Below are 21375 nucleotides of genomic sequence, written 5' to 3'. Positions count from 1 at the left end.
CTGCAGTGCAACACAGTGGAAAACCAGCTGTGAAGTCACAAGAAATCACAGCCGGCGTTCCACTGTAAACATGCCGGTGCTGAGGCCCCGAAGACTGGCGAAAAACCAACCCAAGTTAGGACAGCGCTGGAGCCCTTGACAGGTAAGTGTCCTTTTATTTAAGGTCAGTAGCTACAGTATTTGTAGCTGCTGACTTTACATGTTTTTTCTCTAGGGTGAAGATCCCCTTTAAGCTGGCCTTATACACGAGTAGAATTTCATTTGAATTAATTTGGTTTTACAAAAATGTTTATTTGATTTTCTGATTGATAGTGGGTCAAATTAACATTCATTTTCAACTGTAGTGATGAGAAAGTTTGAAGGGCCATGATGAAAATGTTGTCCATACGACTGTTTGTTCGAAAATCTACTAGTGTATGGTCAGCTATATTGGGATTTTCCCTACTACGCAGACTCACGCCCTTTATCCCGAAAGAGGACATTGCAGTCGTGGTGGGAACAATCATCAATTCCAGACTCGACTACGCAAATGCCCTCTATCTAGGACTCCCCAAATACCAAATCACTCGTCTGCAAGTCGTTCAAAACACGGCCGCTCGATTAGTGACTGGAAAAAAACCATGGGAATCAATCTCACCTTCACTGAGATCCCTTCATTGGTTGCCAGTAAAAGACAGAATCACTTTTAAGGCACTCTGCCTAATGCATAAGTGTATTCAAGGCAACGCCCCCCAATATCTATGCGAAAAAATAAAAGCCCATAACCCCAATCGCATTCTGCGATCCACCAATCAAAACCTTGTCCAGATACCCAAAGCCAGATACAAGTCCAAAGGAGATCGAAGATTTGCAGTCCAAGGACCCTGCCTGTGGAATGCTCTACCAACCACCATCCAACTGGATTCGGACCACTTGGCCTTCAGGAGAAAGATTAAAACCCATCTCTTCTGAGGTCAAGGGGTTCCTTACCCATGAAATGGATACAGCGCCCAGAGGCGATTCAGTTCGCATGTGTTGCGCTTTACAAGTCTCTCTCTCTCTCTCTCTCTCTCTCTCTCTCTCCCCCTCCCCTTGCTTCCTGCCTCGGTGACCACTACAGGGCTGTCCCTGGGAGACCCAACTCTGACCCTGATTTAGAAGTGCTTGTCACTTTTTTCCTCTTCACCAAATAAAGCATATTCACACTTAAAAGCGAAGCATGGGGTATTGCTTTTTTGCAGATTCATACTTGCTTAGCTGGATGCAGCATTGGTCCCCCGGCGCCTTTAACTCTAAGAACCAAGCAATCTAAAACCGCAGATCGCTCAGTTCTCGGAGATCCCGGAGCAGAGAGTTGGTGACTGTCAGTCACGGCTCCCTGCTCTGCCCTCTCCTCGCCCACTGGAGCGATGGGCTGGAGAGGGCGAGAGCAGCTGGCTCAGGCTCTCCGCGGTTCACTGAGAGGCTGAGCTGGGTGCGGGTCCAGGCATGTGGGTGGATCCTGACCCCTGTGTCACTATATAGCCTGAGCCTGGACCATCTTGGCGATTACAGCAGACAACGGACTTCAGCCCGCTGTTTGCTGGAAACGGGTCGCAGGAGTGCAAAATGTACTGCACTCCTATGATCCACAAGAGAAGTACAGCTAAATTAGCTTTTGGCTGTACTTATCCTTTTAATAGCTAGATAGCACTGTTTTGTTCTCCATGTTACATGAACTGTTTGTATGTAAGAGATATATTGCAAAGGAGATCTGCAAGTCCAATTTAAATCAAAGTAATATATATACTGTAATTATTTGTGCTAAAAACTGCTTAGCATGGCCAGGCTCATACTGGACCAATGCAGTGATTACATCCTTCAGTGTGCAATATTTAAATCTATATTAAAACAGGAGGTGGATCCAGCCACAGACCCCACCCATCTTAGAGGGAGTGCAAACGTCTGGTCAGAGGTTAGAATGCCAGTGGGTAGCAAATATTGCACCAACCTACAGGCTGGTAGACTAATCAGCATTACAATGCAATTCATGGGAACATCTTGCTTCTCTGACTTCCTCTGGCTGGGGCTGATCCTTAATGTAGAGAGCAGCTCTTCTATGATCAGCACCACACTCCACACCACAGTGAGTGCAGGGCACCATGGGGATTTAGGAGGCAGGCCCATGATCCATGCACTCAAGACATGTAGGAGTGTTGGACCCAAGCGAAAAAGTCACATTTTGTCTCTAGTTTAGGAAAAGCATCTCTCGGTAAATAGGGGTATTCACAGAGTTCCCAAAAAAGTCTGAGCAATGTGTAAAAGGATGACAAATCCTACAAGTTGGTACCAGTCCAGTTTTCTTAAGAAAAAAATCAGAAGATAAAGCCAACGCATTTTGGGGAATCAGAACTTCCTCTTCATCAGGGCTAATAAAAAACAGATAAAGTATATAACATCATATAAACCAGAAGATGACATATTATACAATTACCCATGTAAAGAACTATGGGCCAGATTCACAGAAGAGATACGACGGCGTATCTCTGAGATACGATTGTCGTATCTATGCGACTGATTCATAGAATCAGTTACGCATAGATAGCCCTAAGATCCGACAGGTGTAACTTGTGTTACACCGTCGGATCTTAGGCTGCAATTCTAGGCCGGCCGCTAGGTGGCGAGGCCATTGCGGCCGGCGTAGAATATGCAAATGACTAGTTACGGCGATTCACGAACGTCCACGATGCCCGTCTATCTAAATTTATGTCGTTTCCGTAGCGATACGCGTCGTAAAGATAAAGCTAAGCCCTAGATCAGTGGTTCTCAACCTGGGGGTCGGGACCCCCTCGGGGGTCAAATGATGATTTGCCAGGGGTCACCAAATCCTGAGCTGTTCTTGTAGCCCACACCACTCTCCCAGTCTTATTGTGGCCGCTCAGCAAGGCTGTCCCTGAAACCAGCGGCCACCCGCTCAGCAGCCGCCCATTCAGTTCACGGCATGGCTGGGGGGGCAGAGACTAGAGGTCAGCTGACTGGTGAGGAATGTGAAGTGGGAGGGGCTGGATTCTGGCATAGGTGTCAGTGCTATGAAACACCACAAAGTCGGAGACAGTTAGCTGGATTCAGATAGCTTTACGCCGGCGTATCAGTAGGCCGACGTAACTCTGAATCTACGCCGTCCTAAATTTAAGCGTATTCTGGAAACCAGATACGCCTAAATTAGGCTAAGATACGAGCGGCGTAAGTCTCCTACGTCGTCGTATCTTAGGGTGCAATATTTAGGCTGGCCGCTAGGTGGCGCTTCCGTTGAGTTCGGCGTAGAATATGCAAATGACTAGATACGCCGATTCAGAAACGTACGTGCGCCCGGCGCATTTTTTTAACGTCGTTTACGTACGGCTTTTTCCCGCGTAAAGTTAGTCGAACAAATAGCTGGCCTAGTCAATGTTAAGTATGGCCGTCGTTCCCGCGTCGAAAATTGAAATTTTTACGTTGTTTGCGTAAGTCGTCCGTGAATGGGGCTGAACGTAATCGAAACCAATACATCCTTACGGCGTACTTTGGAGCAATGCACACTGGAAAATGTACATGGACGGCGCATGTGCCGTTCGTAAAAAACATCAATCACGTTGGGTCACCAATCATTTACATAAAACACGCCCCCTCATCCTCATTTGAATTAGGCGCGCTTACGCCGGCCCCATTTACGCTACGCCGCCGTAACTTAGGAGGCAAGTGCTTTGTGAATACAGCACTTGCCTCTCTGACTTACGGTGGCGTAGCATAAATATGATACGCTACGCCGCCTGAAAGATGCGCCGCCCTACCTGAATCTAGCTAAGTGAGTGTCCTATAGAGATGCATGTACCATAAAGAGGTTCAATACTGTATGAGTGGAAGCAATAAATGTCCGTGGGTTAGGGCCGCAAATTACTTGCCTTGCCTTGGGTGCTGACAACCCACGCTACGAAAATATTTTTACTGTTAGGGGTCCCCACAACTTAGGACATTTTTTCAAGGGGTCACGGCACTAGAAAGGTTGAGAACCACTGCCCTAGATGATCTAGCCAATGTTAAGTATGGCCGTCGTTCCCGCGTCGAAATTTAAAATGTCACGTTGTTTGCGCAAGTCGTCCGTGAATGGCGCTGGACGCCATTTACGTTAACGTCAAACCAGTGACGTCCTTGCGAAGTAATTTAGCCCAATGCACGTCGGGTAATTTGACGGACGGAGCATGCGCAGTACGCTCGGCGCGGGAACGCACCTAATTTAAATGGTGCCCGCCCCATTTGAATTAGGCGGGCTTTCGCCGAGCGGATTTACGTTACACCGCCGCAAGTTTACAGGTAAGTGCTTTGTAAATCAGGCACTTACGATGTAAACCAGCGGCGGTGTAACGTAAATGGGATACGTTACGCCGCCACTGCGTAACGTAAATTTACCTCAATCTGGCCCTATGTTTGCATTTTATAGTCTGGTTTATTTATTTTTTTGTCAAGAATATTAAGCTTTTTCTGGACTGGCACCAACTTGTGGAGCTCATTCTTCTACATTTTGCATTCACAGTCTGTTCTAAAACTTTCACCTATTGTCATTCAACCAAGAAGACATCTTGTGGCGTCCTGCTGGTATTGAAAGTAAATATTGCAGGCTGAGCAGTTGTGTTTTTTTTTTTCTTATGTTCTGAGAGCGAACATTAAACAAATCCCACTGTTTGGATTTCATTTAAAAGCATAGATACTCTTTAATAATCAGGTAACAAGCAGTGGTGGCACACTTCTTTCTCATGCAGATTGGAAGTTTTTTTTTTTTTTAATCAGCAGTATTACGATATAATGTATCCACTGGATGATGCACACTGAAGGTACAATGAAGCAGCACTGCAGGATAAGCACTGGCTGCATCATGGGATCTGTGCGAGCGCTCCAGCTAAGACAGTCCATGCAGAAGAACAAAACTTGTAACTCCTGTACTTGAAGCTAGTGAAGGGTTCCAGTGGATGTAGTTATACTTTTTGGGTATATGGGTCAATGGTGGTATATTATGACTCTGAAATGTATGTTGTTGCCCAGTGTGAACTGTAGGCCATGCTGTGTGATCATGCCAAACTAATTGTAGACAGAAGAAAAGAGACTTTCTGGCTTTAAGCCAACAGTGAACATTATGCGTTAGGTAGATTATATACATCACATGTCTGTGCAGGAAATAACTGAACAAAACAACTCGGTAATTCAGTTTACAACATCAGAATTTACAGAGATTGTTCTACCATAAAGCAAACCTGTCATGAGAGAAACATGTAGACGGTAGCTGACCATTCTAGTTGCTTTACTGTCACATTTATGCTTTGGCATCAGAACAGTTTAAAGCAGACTTTCACTCTAGAGCAGTGGTTCTCAACCTGGGGGTCGGGACCTCCTCTTGGGTCGAATGACAGTTTGCAAGGGGTCACCAAATCCTTGGCTGTTCCTGAAGCCCGCACTGCTCTCACAGCCTTTTCGCTGCCACCCAGCAGGGCTGTCCCTGGAGCCTGTTGCCACCTAGCTGGGCTGTTCCTGAAGCATGCAGCCGCCAATTCAGTTCACGGCATGGCTGGGAGGCAGAGACTAGATGACTGGTGAGGAATGTGAAGTGGGAAAGGCTGGAGGAGACCCTATCTCCAGATTTCGGCATAGGTGTCACTGCTACGAGACACCACAAAGCCGGAGATACAGTGAGTAACACTACCTGTGATTATAGTTGCCATTATAAGTCCCCACTACAGTTCTCAGATCAGCAGATGACCTTGATCAAGAACACCTAAGTTAGCTGACCAGAACTCCCCCCCAGCACTGCCACTCTTTCCAACTCCCCCCAGCACTGCCACTCTTTCCAACTCCCCCCAGCACTGCCACTCTTTCCAACTCCCCCCAGCACTGCCACTCTTTCCAACTCCCCCCAGCACTGCCACTCTTTCCAACTCCCCCCCAGCACTGCCACTCTTTCCAACTCCCCCCAGCACTGCCACTCTTTCCAACTCCCCCCAGAACTGCCACTCTTTCCAACTCCCCCCAGCACTGCCACTCTTTCCAACTCCCCCCAGCACTGCCACTCTTTCCAACTCCCCCCAGCACTGCCACTCTTTCCAACTCCCTGCCAGCACTGCCACTTATCCCATTCCCTGCCAGCACTGCCACTTATCCCATTCCCCCCACTAAGGAGTAAGAGAAGGAATAAAAATGGAGAATACATGGAAGGGAGAGGAAAAGAGAGGGTGGAACAAAGAAAAAGGAGAGAAAGAATAAGAGAACAAAATAGATGGCTAGAGAGGGATGGGGGGGAAGAAAATAAAAAATTCGGACAGCGAGAGATTAAAGGGAAAGAAAGGAGAACAAAGAGAAAGATTGGTACATCCTAAAATGTACCATAAGGCCCCTTGCACACTGGGGCGTTTTTCATGCGGTACAGCGCTAAAAATAGCGCTGCTATACCGCATGAAAAATCATGCCCTGCAGTGTTCAATGTGAAAGCCCGAAGGCTTTCACATTGAAGCGGTGCGCTAGCAGGAGCGCACCAAAAGTCCTGCTAGCGGCATCTTTACCGCGGTATAGGAGCGGTGTGTTCACCGCGCCTTCCCATTGAAATCAATGGGAAAGCGTGGTAATACCGCCCTTTTTCGGCCGCTAGCGGGGGTTAAAGCCTCACCGCTAGCGCCCGAATATTGAGGTAAATACGACGGTATAGCCGCGCTACAAATAGCGCGGCTATACCGTCACCGCGGCTCCACGCTGCAATGTGAAAGCAGCCTAAGCGGTTTTAATATTGTACAAGTGGAAGGGACTTAGGAATCGCTAAATGTCCTTGGGTTAAGGGCGCAAATTACTTGTCTTGCCTTGGGTGCTGACAACCCACGCTACAAAATAATTTTACTGTTAGGAGTCCCCACAGCTTGGGGAATTTAATCAAGGGGTCACGGCTTTAGGAGACCTAGAAAGGTTGAGAACCACTGCTCTAGAGAGTCTCGGTGTCCCTCCTTGCATGCCTCCCGCCACCACAGTATAAAACGTTTTGTTTTTTTTACCCCAAGACCACCCCCCCCCCCCTTCATGGCCACTACTTTCGCCTAGGCAAGAATGGCATATCCCACTCTCATAGCCTCCTGAGATAGCTACATCACATCTCCCAGTAGCTTGCAGGGGTGGGACACAAAGCAGTCAGTTAGCAGAGCTCACGCACGTCATGGTAACTTCCTAAACCTGGAAGTGGCAGCTGGCTAAGGAGGATCAAGATGGCAGCATAGGACCGGGCTGTCACGCCAGAACAGCGAATTGCAGCGTGCCAAAGATGGATTCACGGGGCAGGTGAGTATATTTATCAAGAAAAATTCCTAAATAACAGCACTTGGCTTACAGCATTTGCTGCATGCTTGTTCCAGGTTGGTATCTTCAGAAAAATGTAGGTCAGACACAACCAATCCGTCAATTTTCAGTAACGGAAGAGCCCATTGTTCATTCATGACAGGTGTACTTTGACTTGGGAAATTATAGTGGCACATTGATATCAATTTAAAGAGCCTTTCCATCTTTAAAACCTACTGAAATTTCCTGGGTCTTTTCAGTTTACAGTATGTGGCCCCACACCATTAATTTTCCTTTTAATGGGCGCATTGACAGTTTGTCCAGAATAAACAAAATTATTGGTTGTGTGGCAGCACTGGTCCAGATTCAGGATCCTGTTTGGTCAATAACCAGGGCTACCATTTGGGTGCTCCCTGATGGGTGGTCTGTGGGACCTTGTGAGAGTCCAAGGCTACTCAACTCCTGCAGGTACCCAACAGGACACTTGTTCCTCAGGCTGAAAGTTTGTATGTGTGTGCGATGAGGGCACCTTGAGTGAAGAGTCATAAACTCAAGCTCAGACTTTATTTGTAGGAGGTAAAAAGAATGCAGCCAATGAGTTTCAGGGCATTGCCACTTCTTCACGGCTTTTAGTGATAATATTGGGTGTTGCCACTCTGGTGACCAGGTAGGTAAAACCTTGTGAGCTGCCAAAACTGAAGAAATATCATGAACTAAACTAAAAATTAAGAACAGCTGCTTGCACTTCCCACACTTCCCCACAATGTGAAAAAACTAACATAGTATATATACTGTTATACTGTGCCACGCTACTAGTACTCATCAATTAATAAAACATGTGCTATAAAACAATATAAATTCAAATGCGTAACATAAAAACGTGACTTGCAATAAATTTTAATGAAAACAATATAAAGTGCTTGTGCTCCATGAATCACACACAGTCCTTAATGATATAAAATAATGGTTCGCAAAAGTCCATAAGAATAACATGAATTGAGTAATAAGGTGTCTTCATGCAGTGTGTACTCCTCACCCACCGGGTGTACCCTCACCTTAAGACCGCTTTCACACTGAGGCGCTTTGCAGACACTATGGCCCAGATTCACAAAGCACTTACGCCGACGTAGAATAAGTTACGCCAACGTAAGTGCAAATGTGCGCCGTCGTATCTGTGCACCAGACCCACAAACAGATATGCGCCTAAAACCAGGCTACACCCCGCCAACGTAGCTTGCTTACGCCGGCGTAGGGTGGGGCGTACATTTAGGCTGGGAGCATGGTGCCGCTCCCATTGATTAGCCATTCAAACATGCAAATTAGGGAAATACGGCGATTCACTAACCTGCGTGCGCCCGACGCAGGCTACGCAAGGTGCGCGTAAGTTGTACGTCCGGCGTAAAGTTATTCCCCATAAAGGAGGTGCAACCCAGCAGCAGACATGCAAAGGTCTGCACCAGGGAACACAAGCCGGCGTATTTTACATTGGACGTGTGTCTGGCTGGGCGTAGGTTACGTTCACGCCGTACGCAGTGATCCGGCGTAGTTTAGGCAGTTGTTCCGACGTGGTTGTGAGCAGGCGCAGGGGGATGCGTCCACGTCACGGCGCATGCGCAGTTCGTGATACGTATCTGTCTGGCGCTCGGCCCATCATTTGCATGGGGTCACGCCTCATTTGCATGGGTCACGCCCACCTACGCCGGCCTGCGCCCTCGAAATCTACGCCACGCTGACGCAGCGTTGGGAGCAATAGCTTGTTGAATGCAATGCAATTACGGCTGCGTAATGTGCGCCCACACTCTGTGAATCTGGGCCTATAATGCTAAAAGTAGTGCTTGCGAAGCGCCCTGAAAGAGTGGCTCCATTCACTCCAGTGTTAAAGCCCGTGGGCTTTCACACTTGAGCGGTGCACTGGCAGGACGGTAAAAAAAAAACGCTCAATATACATTCAACTAACATTAGCATAGTCAGAAAATCGCTTATAAAGTGCTGTAGTACCGAGGGGGGATAGAGTCACCTAAATCCCGGTTCCCGAGCCCCGGTTTCACAGCGTTTAATGCATCCTATACCTCCTCTCCAGACCACTTCCTGCTTCCCACACGTCAGACAATTGGGCTCCTCCTACCGGTTTAGTCACAGATCTCGTGACTTCCTCTGGTGACCAGTTCAGGATCTGTGGATCGTGACAGTGTCTGAATTGTTCCAGTGAGACATTCAAAGTTTAAGAGGCATTTAAAGAGATAAGTGGTTCCCAATTGTGGTTCACTGCCAGCCAGGCTGAGTCAGTGCATTTTTGTTTCCATCCTCCCTGCATTTGTGTTGACATTATCTTGCGGCCATCCCTCAACTACCTTTATTTTCTGAAGGTAATATAGGCGGCAGCCTAGCTGGACTTCAGCCATAGCAGTCACGTTGCATCTACAAGTCTGAGGTAAAGCGTTACAGGGACACACTGATAGCTTTGCTATTTAAGAGGCTCGACAGTCTTCTCCCTGTGCCAGGTAACAACTATCTTCTCTGCTTTTTTTCTTTTTGTTGTCAGTTGGTGAAACTATGCAGTGGAATGTTAGAAGCCGGGAAAACCTACCTTACTACCAACAAGCACTTTGTGAGCGGCATCCGAGATTTGGCCCATCAGTGCAAGAAAGATGAGATGATCTCGGTAAGTTTCAGCAGTGCTGTATTTTTAACACCTAAGAAGAAACCCATTGCATAGCTAGTGTTTTTTATTGCCTTTCCCCATAACTTGAAGGTTTCTTTCTTTTATCAAAGTTGTCTCCTAAAGCTGATGATTACAGAAAGGCGTTGCATTATTCAGGACGGACAGATACATATAGTCATTGCCAGACCTATCAGGATGGTCAGTCACACCTTGAACTCCAGACACAATACAAGCTGTGACCTGCATAGCTGCTTCCTGATGGATCATTCAGTATTTCATTGTAGCTAGCGAACAAAAATAAAAGTGTTTGAATAAAATATTTGTTTATTAAAGTGGAGGTTCACCCAAAAACTAAATTTTTAACATTCGATTGAGGCTCATTTTGGGAAGCAGAATCGGGTGTTTTTTTTTAAATCGAAGCAGTACTTACCGTTTTAGAGAGAGATCTTCTCCGCCGCTTCCGGGATGGGCTGCGGGACTGGGCGTTCCTATTTGATTGACATGCTTTCGACAGTCGCATACAGCGCGTCACGATTTTCCGAAAGTAGCCGAACGTCGGTGCGCAAGCGCCGTATAGAGCCGCACCGACGTTCGGCTTCTTTCGGCTACTCCTGACGCGATGTATGCGACTGTCGGAAGCCTGTCAATCAAATAGGAACGCCCAGTCCCGAAGACCATACCCGGAAGCGGCGGAGAAGATCTATCTCTAAAACGGTAAGTACTGTTTCGATTTAAAAAAAAACACCTGATTCTGCTTCCCAAAATGAGCATGAATCTAATGTTAAAAATAGTTTTTCGGGTGAACTCCCGCTTTAAGTAAATTGTATAAAAAGTTTAGACATAAAACATATGGAATGCATCTATAACATTGTCATAATAGTATACAGTACTCTTGCACCCAATATTTCATTGAACTGCCATTGACAGTCTATTGGTACTTAACCAATCAGCATTGTACCCTGTACATAGAATCATATTGGCAACTCATCTGTTCCTTATTTCTATTTATTTTCAGGAATGTTTGGACAAATTTGGGGATAGCCTGCAGGAAATGGTTAACTATCACATGGTAAGAGCATGCCAATTTTAAAAGATAAAAAAAGTACTGTATTCTGCATATGTCTGCTTGTCGACTGTGAAAATTACATTGGTTCTAGGACTGAGAAAATCAATGCTGTTGTTGTTTTAAACATTATACCACCAACATAAACCGCCTAGTAATCAACATCGCGACCTGTGCTCCTTCATTACTCTGAAGACTGGGATCTGCTTGGGTTAAAATGGCTGTACTTATACACAATCATTGGGTCCTGGATCCTGGAGACTTTGTAGAGCTTGGAACATAATAAATAAAATAAAACATCTATCTCCACATCCTACCTGTTCCCCACATTGTATCCTTAGGCCTCTTTCACACTGGGCGGATCAGTAATGATCCGCCCCATGCACCTCCGCTTGCCGGCGGATGACAGGGCGGTCCCCGCACACTGTGCAGGGACCGCCCTGTCTTTTCTCCGCTCTCCCCTGTCGGGGGATCGGATGAACACGGACCGTATGTCCGTGTTCACCCGATCCGATCCACCAGACGGAAGGAAAAGTAGGTTTTTCCTCCGTCACACTTTGGCGGATCGGAGCGGGTTGGATGTCAGCGGGCATGTCACCGCTGACATCCGCGGCTCCATAGAGGAGCACGGAGCGCCCGTTCAGGTCTGCAAAAAAAACTGACAGACGGACCTGTACGGGCGCTCAGTGTGAAAGAGCCCTAAGTATTTGCTGGCTGATTCTGAGGATTCCCTCTTCCACTTCTCTTAAAGTGGGGTTCCAACCACAATTAGCATTTTTTAAATGTATGTCCTTTCATCCTGCGTTTTTATAATATAAATCCGGTCACTTACTATTTTACAATCTGCCGCCGCTCCGCATAGTTATTCAAAAAAGATAGTTTATAAAACTATGTCCACACCGTTGTCATTTTGCTTGTGGGCATTGTGAAGCCCACAAGCACTTACTTCCTGGAAGTCTTGGATGGGGAGTGATAATTGGGTAGCGCACTGCATCCTGGGAAATGATGACACACACACACACAAAGAACCTCAGCTCTGTTTGGACTGTTCCTGGTAGTCGATGTCTCGTGCACGGCTTACCGCTGCCACTACCAGTTGAGCCAGTCCCCTTTTACAGGTGGTACAGTCTTAAGCTGCCCATACATCTAATGAACCGGTTGAAATTTGGTCAGTTGGGGCCTTGTTGCCACCCTCCTGCCTGACCTCTTTTAATTGAAAACATCTTCTGATGGAAAATTTCTAGTGAAACAGTGGCTGCATTCAATCAGGTGCAGACACAGTTTGGGTATTCTGTCAGCCGCTATCACTGGTCAAAATACAATTGCCACAGCAAGAGATTTGTCCATTCCTGCTGCATAGCGTAGACAGAGAAATAGGTTAAAAAAATATTCATTCAGCTTTTAGAGTGAAAAAAGCTTTTTAAGAGTTTCTCTTTATTTCTCAGCCTGTTCATCCCTTTACAGGACACTGATGTTATGTTTACATTCGAGATCAGAACGTTGAAAAGTTACTCAGTAACTTGCAGGGAAAGGGGATCAAGGGGAGAACAACTGGACTCCTTCAGTGTGAAATTTGAGAATGAATTACTCCACGGTGCCTGTATCTACATGGATCAACATATTTACTGCTTGTTAAGAATATTTAAATACTTGAATGTCCATTAATTGGACAAATATTCACTTTAAGCCTTAGGCTTCATGCACACTGGATGACAACTCCATCGTTAAGGGTGTTTTATGATGGAGAGGAGCGTTTTGCTGCTAAAAAAAAGCCCAACACACCTGAATGTGTGTAAACGCTCTTTATGGAAATTTTTTTACACTTTTTTTTCCTGCCAGGAGAAAGGCATTTAGAAGAGCTGGGCAAACTCCCAGTGTGCATTGGGGTCTTATTCCAATCTTTAGTCCACACCTCTGGTGAAATTTACATTTTATATCTAAATACTATGATGTGTCAAAGTGATTAATATGGTCATACCAATACTAGTGGCTAAAATTGTATATCATTGGAAACCTCATTTGACAAATGCCTTGACACCTAGTGTACCTTGCTACTGGTAACAAATTCTGTGTACCAAAATAAAATAATTTGGCTGGCAGGGAATCTCCACAACCACCATACTACTTACTTGCCATATTTATTTGCGACGTGCCCTGAGGGTTGAAGTGCATTGATAGCTGAAAATGACCTTTAACTGGCATTTACGTTTTCAGATTTTTTTTCTTAACTGTGACCGGGGTGAATCGGGCAAGTAGGACTGTGCGCTGTGCTTATTTAAAGCATTCATCTCATTTGCCTGTAGAGACTGGATTATTCTAGCGATTGCTGAGCACATCTGCTCGCCCGGCTGGGTGTTGCATAATCTCTCAGTGATGGGGTGCCAGATGTTGCAGAATTTGCAGCCCAGGAAATGAGAGAACAACCATGTCATCTCTTTCCAGTTTTTCACCCTGAATCAGACAAGTGACAGTTTTAAGGGGGACAGAGAGCTGTGCGGAGATAAGTCTCTTGGCTCGGAGCGGCAAAGGATGATCTTTTAGAAAATTAAGCTTGCTGTGTGGGTGATTAGCAGAGGGATTCAGGCAGACAGCTATTCGAAAGTCTTGGCACCTATAAATACTGGCATTGGAGGGGCCGGGAAAGCTTCATTCATTAATCAATAATATAAAAAGGCAACTAGTAAGGGAATGCACATTCAAGTGTAAGGCTACGTTTCCACTTGTGCGACTTGGAACTACAAAATCGCATGGCAAGTCTTGCATCATGATTTCCAATGAGTACCATTCATATCTGTGCGACTTCAAAGTAGTCCCTGCACTACTTTGGTCCAACTTTTATGCGACTTGAGGTCAATAGACCTCAAGAATACACAGACATTGCTTCAAGTCTCATCAAAATTGCAGCAAAATCGTGCGACTTTCAGATCGCAATCGTGGAAACCGCCTAAGTGGAAGAAAGGCAAAGAGCATTTTTAGTTATGGATAGACTGGAGAGGGATTAGAACGCTTGTCAAGTTTTTATTGCAGCCTCTGCCCCCTATTTGGGACATAAATTTTCTTTTTCTGTTTAGCTTACTGTTATCAGTGAAAGTAGATCCTAAATTTTGGTTGTCACAGGACAGGAGTAGAGTTGAAATTCGCTAATGGTGGATTCCTTAAAGTGGAGGTTCACCCGGAAATGTACATTTTTAACATTAGATTCATGCTCATTTTGTCGAGGGGAATCGGGTAGTTTTTTTTTTTAAAACAAAGCCGTACTTACCGTTTTAGAGAGCGATCTTCTCCGCCGCTTCCGGGTATGGGCTGCGGGACTGGGCGTTCCTATTTGATTGACAGTCTTCTGACAGGCTTCCGACAGTCGCATCTATTGCGTCACGATTTTCCGAAAGTAGCCGAACGTCAGTGCGCAGGCGCCGTATAGAGCCGCACCGACGTTCGGCTTCTTTCGGCTACTCGTGACGCGATAGATGCGACCGTCGGAAGCGTGTCGGAAGACTGTCAATCAAATAGGAACGCCCAGTCCCGAAGACCATACCCGGAAGCGGCGGAGAAGATCGCTCTCTAAAACGGTAAGTACTGCTTTGTTTTTAAAAAAAACGACCCTATTCCCCTTGGCAAAATGAGCATGAATCTAATGTTAAAAAAAAAATTTCGGGTGAACTCCCGCTTTAACTTTGCAAGGAATCCTCCTCCCTTCCTGTTGTGGCCACAGGGTTTACAGGGTTTATTTACTAAAAAGCTGGAGAGTGCAAAGTCTCACTTCTGCATAGATACCGATCGGCTTTCAGGTTTGATTGCCTAATTGAACAAGCTGAGGTTAGAAACTGATTGATCTCTCTGCACAAGTGAGACTGATTTTGCACTCTCCAGTTTTAGTAAATCTACCCCAATAAGACAGAAAGTCAAGGGGAATCTCCCCAATGGGACACAGATGGCAAACAAATCTTACAAGGGGTGGGCTCTCCAGGTGATTTCATTGGATGGCTATTCACATGGGGTGGCGGGATCTGGGGGGTTGTTAAAGGGGGCTTCCAGATTCCGATACGTCCCCCCACCCGCAGACCCCGACAACCACCGGCCAGGGTTGTCGGGAAGAGGCCCTTGTCCCCATGAACATGTTGAGGGCATGCTGCCAGGTATGGTTCAGGAGGGGACTCTCGCTCCTCCTCTCCGATTCCTGACCACCTGGTCTGGTATGGATTTTGGGGGGAACCCGTGCCCTTTATTTTTTCATTTTGGCATGGGGGTGTCAAGCCCAAGTCCATACCAGACCGTTTTTTTTTTTTTACATTCAGCTGTCAGCGGGGATGTAATAGCAACCAGCTATATACAGTGAATGTAAAAAAAATAGAAAAATCGTGGTAATCAAATGCATTAGTGAGAATTGAGCCTGTGAATCGAGACACAGTGGGAGGAGTCTTAAACTTTAGAGTTGTCCTGAGACTAGGAGGTAAGGGTACATCTTCAAATGGGGGGACAAATGTTCTGATAAGTTGTCTAGGAAGGGAATTCTTTCTTTGGGAGATTTCTTCTGACTTCCTGTTGTCTCTAATTACAGGAAGTGAAATAAATTCTTCTCAGGAGAAGACACACGCAAAAAAATTCAGATTTTCAACTCTACCCTTTTTTTTTATTCAAAACATTGAAAAAAAAAGTTTTGTCTATGTAAATACTTTAAAGTTTATCTAAATACAATAATTTTGTAGATTTGGATAGAGTAGAGAGGAATTAGAACACTCGAATAAAACTGGTTGTAAACTCTGTTACACCACTTTTACCTACAGGTAAGCCTATAGCAAGGCTTTCCTATAGGTACCTTGAATATCTCCTAAACTTGCACAGTATATGCGCTGCTCCCGACATCATCGGCGCATGCTCACTGAAGAAATGGGGCACTGGTGGCGTTTCTTCAGTAGCCGTGCCATGACCGGCGAACCCGGAAGTAACTCCGGTGGGAGATGTCTACCCTGTACTCGGAGTGCCGACTCCGATTCAGGGCATCATTCTGAGATAATTATTTCATAATGAGCTAGTATGCGATGCATGCTAGCTCATTATGCCTTTCTCTTGCAGGGTTTGTTTTTTTGTTATTTCCAAGGTTTACAACCTCTTGGAAGGTAAAAATCCTCGATCTTGAGTTGCCACCAAAAAAGAATAGAGGGGAAATATAATAGGGACACTTGTTCTGGTGTCGGCTGTCTAAGAGGATGGAGGAGCTTCCTCTCACTTCTTGCTGTGGCTGTGGGGCAGGAAGTGAAGGGAAATCACCCCAATATGACACATATAGCAAAAAAAAAAACAGTGTTATAACCCTCCCGATCTCTATCCAAAAAAAAAAAAAAAAAGGTTTTGGCGTAGTTATACTTGAAAGATGTTATTATGTTATTCAAAGTTAACGAAAGATCCACTTTAAGACCTCATGCATAGTTAGTGTTTAGCCCTGGTCAGGGCAGCCATCACAAATTTTGGGGCCCCTTACACAGTTTAGGCAAGGCCCCCCTGGAGCAGAGAACCGGGGGGGGGGGGTCCCTTCTCTCTCCTGCCACGAGATAAGGGGGGGGGGTGGATGTGGTAACGAAAGTGTCATCTCTTCTATCTCCTGCCACACGATAAGCGGGACAGAGGGGTTGGTGCTGACAAACAGTCAAGTCTTCTCTTCTGTCTCCTGCCACGAGTTGCTAAAGTCAGACAGAAAAAAAACAGGGGGGGGGGTGTTCCCCTGTCGCGAGTTGCTAAAGGTGAGGGGGGTCAGACGAAAAATATAAATAAATTAATTAATTAAAAAAACACGGGGCGGGGGGTGGCCGGGCCCCTTACAGGTGTACTACCTGTGCCTCCCTGATGGCGGCCCTGGTGCACGAGACTAGGCAGTCCGGTGCAGATGTAAGGCTCAGGTGCACCAACCAGCCTATAAACTCTGAGAGGAGAGGCTAACAGCTGCTGTGGCTGGACAGGGCTGAACAGAGTGGTACTAACATTTAGGGTGCACTGTTTGTTTGCATTCTGGGCATACGTCATTGGGTGTTTACTGCCCTAAACATTAGTGCTGTTTGGTGCACCGTCTAGGCACAGAAGCTGTCAGCCTCTCATAGAGTTTACCAGGCTGCTGAATGGTGCACCTGTGCCTTCCGCCTTCCCTCACCTACAGTTGGAGTCTCGTGCATCCGTATGAAAAAACAGTGTACATGAGGCCTAAGGCGCTGGCGTCAAGGCAGACCAGTAGTCTGTAAGGATACTACCTTCCTTTATGACGGACATTAAAGTTTTACCCCATTTTTCCTGTCACTTGATTTCCAGATGACCATCAGCATGGATAGCATAGTGTTTCCTGTATAGCCTTGGCTAGGTGTCTCCCTCCCCCACTGTCAGCCCTTATGCATTAATCATGCCTGCAGAGACCGGATGAGGGAAGACCCTTTCCCGTAAAAAAAAGCACTGCCAGGAGATAAGGAAAAGCTCAATGGATGTGTATTTCATATCCAAATGTTTCCTGTGTGGCAGCCCCCCTCCAGGCATCTCCCCTTACTCCTCCCTACTGTCTTCAGCTAAACCCTTTACATGAAGTCATCAGGAAATGAGAGGGGATTTGCCGGGTGACCTTCCGCTGCCTCCCACCTCTACAGCCTGGTATCAGTCCTGCTCTTGACGCACATGCAGGAGGCCCACAGCTTTTGGCATTGTAGCTTCTGCTATTCTGAGGATAGAAGAGGGATTATAGTGAGCAAACTGCTAAATCCGTTTATTTTGATTTTCCTTCCAAATCAGAGGGAAACCAGCTCAGTCTCCTGAATGAGATGGAATTCTGAAGATGGTAATAATGACGCATGCACGCTACAGCTTAAACACTAAGCACATATGAAAAAAAAAAAAACACTAATTAACAATTCATGAAGTAAAAAAAAAAGTTATGACCTTTATTGCAAACTTACCTGGGTCCAGCTTGGTACAATGTATGTATGTATGTATATCTCCATAGGTGTGCGCAGTCTATTGCATTAGGGTGTGCACCCCAAAGCTCAAACACACATGCATGTGTGTGTCTACATATATATGACCCGACACAAGGCTTGACTAATTTTCTTGGAATCTAGGAGCCAGTCTTTCGGCTGCATGCTCCTCTATTCCCCCCATGCTGCTCTGGTCCCCATGCTCCTCTATTCCCCCCATGCTGCTCTGGTCCCCATGCTCCTCTATTCCCCCCATGCTGCTCTGGTCCCCATACTCCTCTATTCCCCCCATGCTGCTCTGGTCCCCATGCTCCTCTATTCCCCCCATGCTGCTCTGGTCCCCATACTCCTCTATTCCCCCCATGCTGCTCTGGTCCCCATGCTCCTCTATTCCCCCCATGCTGCTCTGGTCCCCATACTCCTCTATTCCCCCCCATGCTGCTCTGGTCCCCATGCTCCTCTATTCCCCCCATGCTGCTCTGGTCCCCATGCTTCTCTATTCCCCCCATGCTGCTCTGGTCCCCATGCTTCTCTATTCCCCCCCATGCTGCTCTGGTCCCCATGCTCCTCTATTCCCCCAATGCTGCTCTGGTCCCCATGCTCCTCTATTCCCCCCCATGCTGCTCTGGTCCCCATGCTCCTCTATTCCCCCAATGCTGCTCTGGTCCCCATACTCCTCTATTCCCCCCATGCTGCTCTGGTCCCCATACTCCTCTATTCCCCCCATGCTGCTCTGGTCCCCATGCTTCTCTATTCCCCCCTATGCTGCTCTGTTCCCCATGCTCCTCTATTCCCCCCATGCTGCTCTGGTCCCCATGCTCCTCTATTCCCCCCCATGCTCCTCTATTCCCCCCCATGCTGCTCTGGTCCCCATGCTCCTCTATTCCCGACATGCTGCTCTGGTCCCCATGCTCCTCTATTCCCCCCTTTGCTGCTCAGGTTCCCATGCTCTACCCCTCATGCTGCTCTGGTCCCCCATACTCTATCCGCCCTCCTCCATGCTGCTCTGGTCCCCCAATGCGCCTCAATCCCCCCCCCCCAATGATTCTCTGGTTCCCCCGCAGCGCTCACCTCCTCTCCCTGGCTAGTTAACTTCAGCATGACTGAATACAGACATGCTCCTCGGGATTCACACTGAGAAGCTCATCATACGATCCGGAAGGACGGCGGCCACACACAGCTGTGACATAAGCTTTCTCGGCACTCGTTCTCCCGGTCTTTCCTTCCCCGCTCTCCATCTAGTTTTTACGCGGCAGCAGACAGGATGGAGAGCAGGGGAAGGAAAGACTGGGAGAACGAGTGCCGAGGAAGCTTATGCCACAGCTGTGTGTGGCACGCCGTCCTTCTGGATCGTATGATGAGCGGCGATCTGCTGTCATTGAAGTCCCAATGGCCAGTACATGCCTGGGGCCAGTTTGCTAATTCTAGTCACCAATGCAACCTGGCGCCTGGGGTTTGTCGAGCCCTGGCCCGACACATTGATCTCTCTGGCGCCACAGTGAAAGAAGTGCATAAGCACTTCTCTTATGGAAGAGCCGGTATTGGGGAGATCTTTCCCATCTCGATAATGCTAATGCGCGCAATGTGTTTAGGGTGTACCCAGGCACACCCTGCACACCCCTATGTATATCTCATGGCTGATGGGCCACTGGGAAAGCTGACAATCGGTGTAGGAGTCAGTGCTGGAGCTGCAGCCATTACATTTCCTCTTCTCTTATTTTTGGATTGTTCAATAAAAAAACTTTTTTGATTTAAAAAAAGAATGTGGCACTCGAGTTCACGCACAAACTCCTCCATCTTGTATCGCGCTCCATGCTTTGGAGGTTCTCAAACAGCCTGAATACGTAGCTATATGGCAGCCCATTGCTGTATGAAGGTTATAGAACTCCTCCCTGAGAAGCCGTCCTTGCCTCATGACACAATGTATACATTCCTTCCATATAAGCTGCCTAAGATGGTGAAACTTTTAAAGCCTGTATGAACCTGCTAGTATGGAGTGCTGCGTTCCGCTGTGGTGACTAGAACCATGATTGCTTTGTGTAGTGATGTTTACTGTTTGGGGCATGCAGACAATGCGATTGTATAATTGTGTTCCTTCCGGCTGCCTGCAGTAAAATAAAGCTTCTACATGCAGCATTCCCCTGTCATGACTCCTAACGGCACATTTGTTCATCGCTGACCTCATCATTTGTTGCTCACTGAAAATTGGTCTTGTATCAGTAAAAACACGCACAGGCCTCACCCCCAAATAATCGATTCAACCCTTCTGTATGCTGCCGACACCTCATGAGAGAAACATGGAGGCTGACATTGCAGAACTCTCTGAATTCTATTTCCTGGCTGTCTTGGTGACCCTCTGATGCCGCGTACACACCATCACTTTATGTGATGAAAAAAAACGACGTTTTGAAAAACGTCAATTAAAATGACCGTGTGTGGGGGAAAACTTCGTTTTATGTCTTGTGAAAAACGACAAAAGTCGGTTTTTGTTTTCTGATGTGCAATGTGGGGTCTGTCCCTAAATGTCGTTTTATTGTAATTGTTTTATGTTTAATAAATATTGTTATTTTTTACTATTTCCGTTTCCTATCAGTGCCGTGAAAAGTCCCCACCAAAAAAAAACCCCACTCCCTTGCCCCCTCTGACCTATGAGTTTGAGTTTGATGTTTATTGGTTTCAAGCAGCCAATGATATCTTAATAATCAGGTCTCACTGTTTTTACATCCTTTGGGGGTTATTTTTTTTTATTTTTTTTGCAACAGCGACTCTCAGGCCCCGTACACACGAGAGGATCCATCCGCTGGAATTGATCCGCGGACCGGCTCCAGCGGATAGATCCCCTGGTGTGTACAATCCAGCGGATCTGTTTCAGCGGATTTTTATCCCCTGGGATGGATTTCCAGCGGATAAAAATTTGAAGACATGCTTTAAAATCTATCCGGTGGAATCCATCCCAACGGATTGATCCGCTGGTCTGTACAGACTCACCGGATCAATCCGTCCGAATCAATCCCCCGCATGCGTCGTAATGATTCGACGCATGCGTGGAATTCCTTATATGACAGCGTCGCGCACGTCGCCGCGTGATGACGCGGCGACGGCGCGACACGTCATCGCGAGGGAATTTCAGCGCGGATTTCGATCCGATGGTGAGTACACTCCATTGGATCCAAATCCTCGCAAATCCTCGAGAGGATTTATCCGCGGAAACGGTCCGGTGGACCGTATCCGCGGATAAATCCTCTCGTGTGTACTAGGCCTAAGAAGATGACATTAATCTGTCTAAATTTGGAATAAACTGTGAGAATTTTTTAATTTAAAGCCAAACTCTGGGAAGCCTGACTACTCTCTTGCAGTGGGGATGGACCAGCACTGCATGGTTTAACCACTTGTTTAGTCTAGGG

The 21375-nt window shown here is 46.7% G+C and overlaps 1 protein-coding gene across 7 annotated transcripts in view; it reads left to right on the top strand.

Moving 5' to 3' along the window:
• The window catches only part of ACAP3 (ArfGAP with coiled-coil, ankyrin repeat and PH domains 3), a 271725-nt gene that overhangs the window by 133039 nt on the left and 117311 nt on the right, over window positions 1-21375 (top strand). For 6 of the 7 annotated variants that reach the window (XM_040325845.1, XM_040325849.1, XM_040325847.1 and 3 more), the window contains exons 3-4: window positions 9842-9961; window positions 10977-11030. In XM_040325845.1, the coding sequence (XP_040181779.1) occupies window positions 9842-9961; window positions 10977-11030 (174 nt within the window). Of the gene's footprint in view, window positions 1-9553; window positions 9731-9841; window positions 9962-10976; window positions 11031-21375 lie in introns of those variants that run through there. The other variant, XM_040325851.1, reaches the window with a different exon arrangement.

The sequence above is a fragment of the Rana temporaria genome, chromosome 10, assembly GCF_905171775.1.
Source record: "Rana temporaria chromosome 10, aRanTem1.1, whole genome shotgun sequence".
Lineage (NCBI taxonomy): Eukaryota > Metazoa > Chordata > Amphibia > Anura > Ranidae > Rana > Rana temporaria.
The sequence above is the reverse complement of the archived record's forward strand: the minus strand, read 5'-3'. Positions and strand labels throughout refer to the sequence as shown.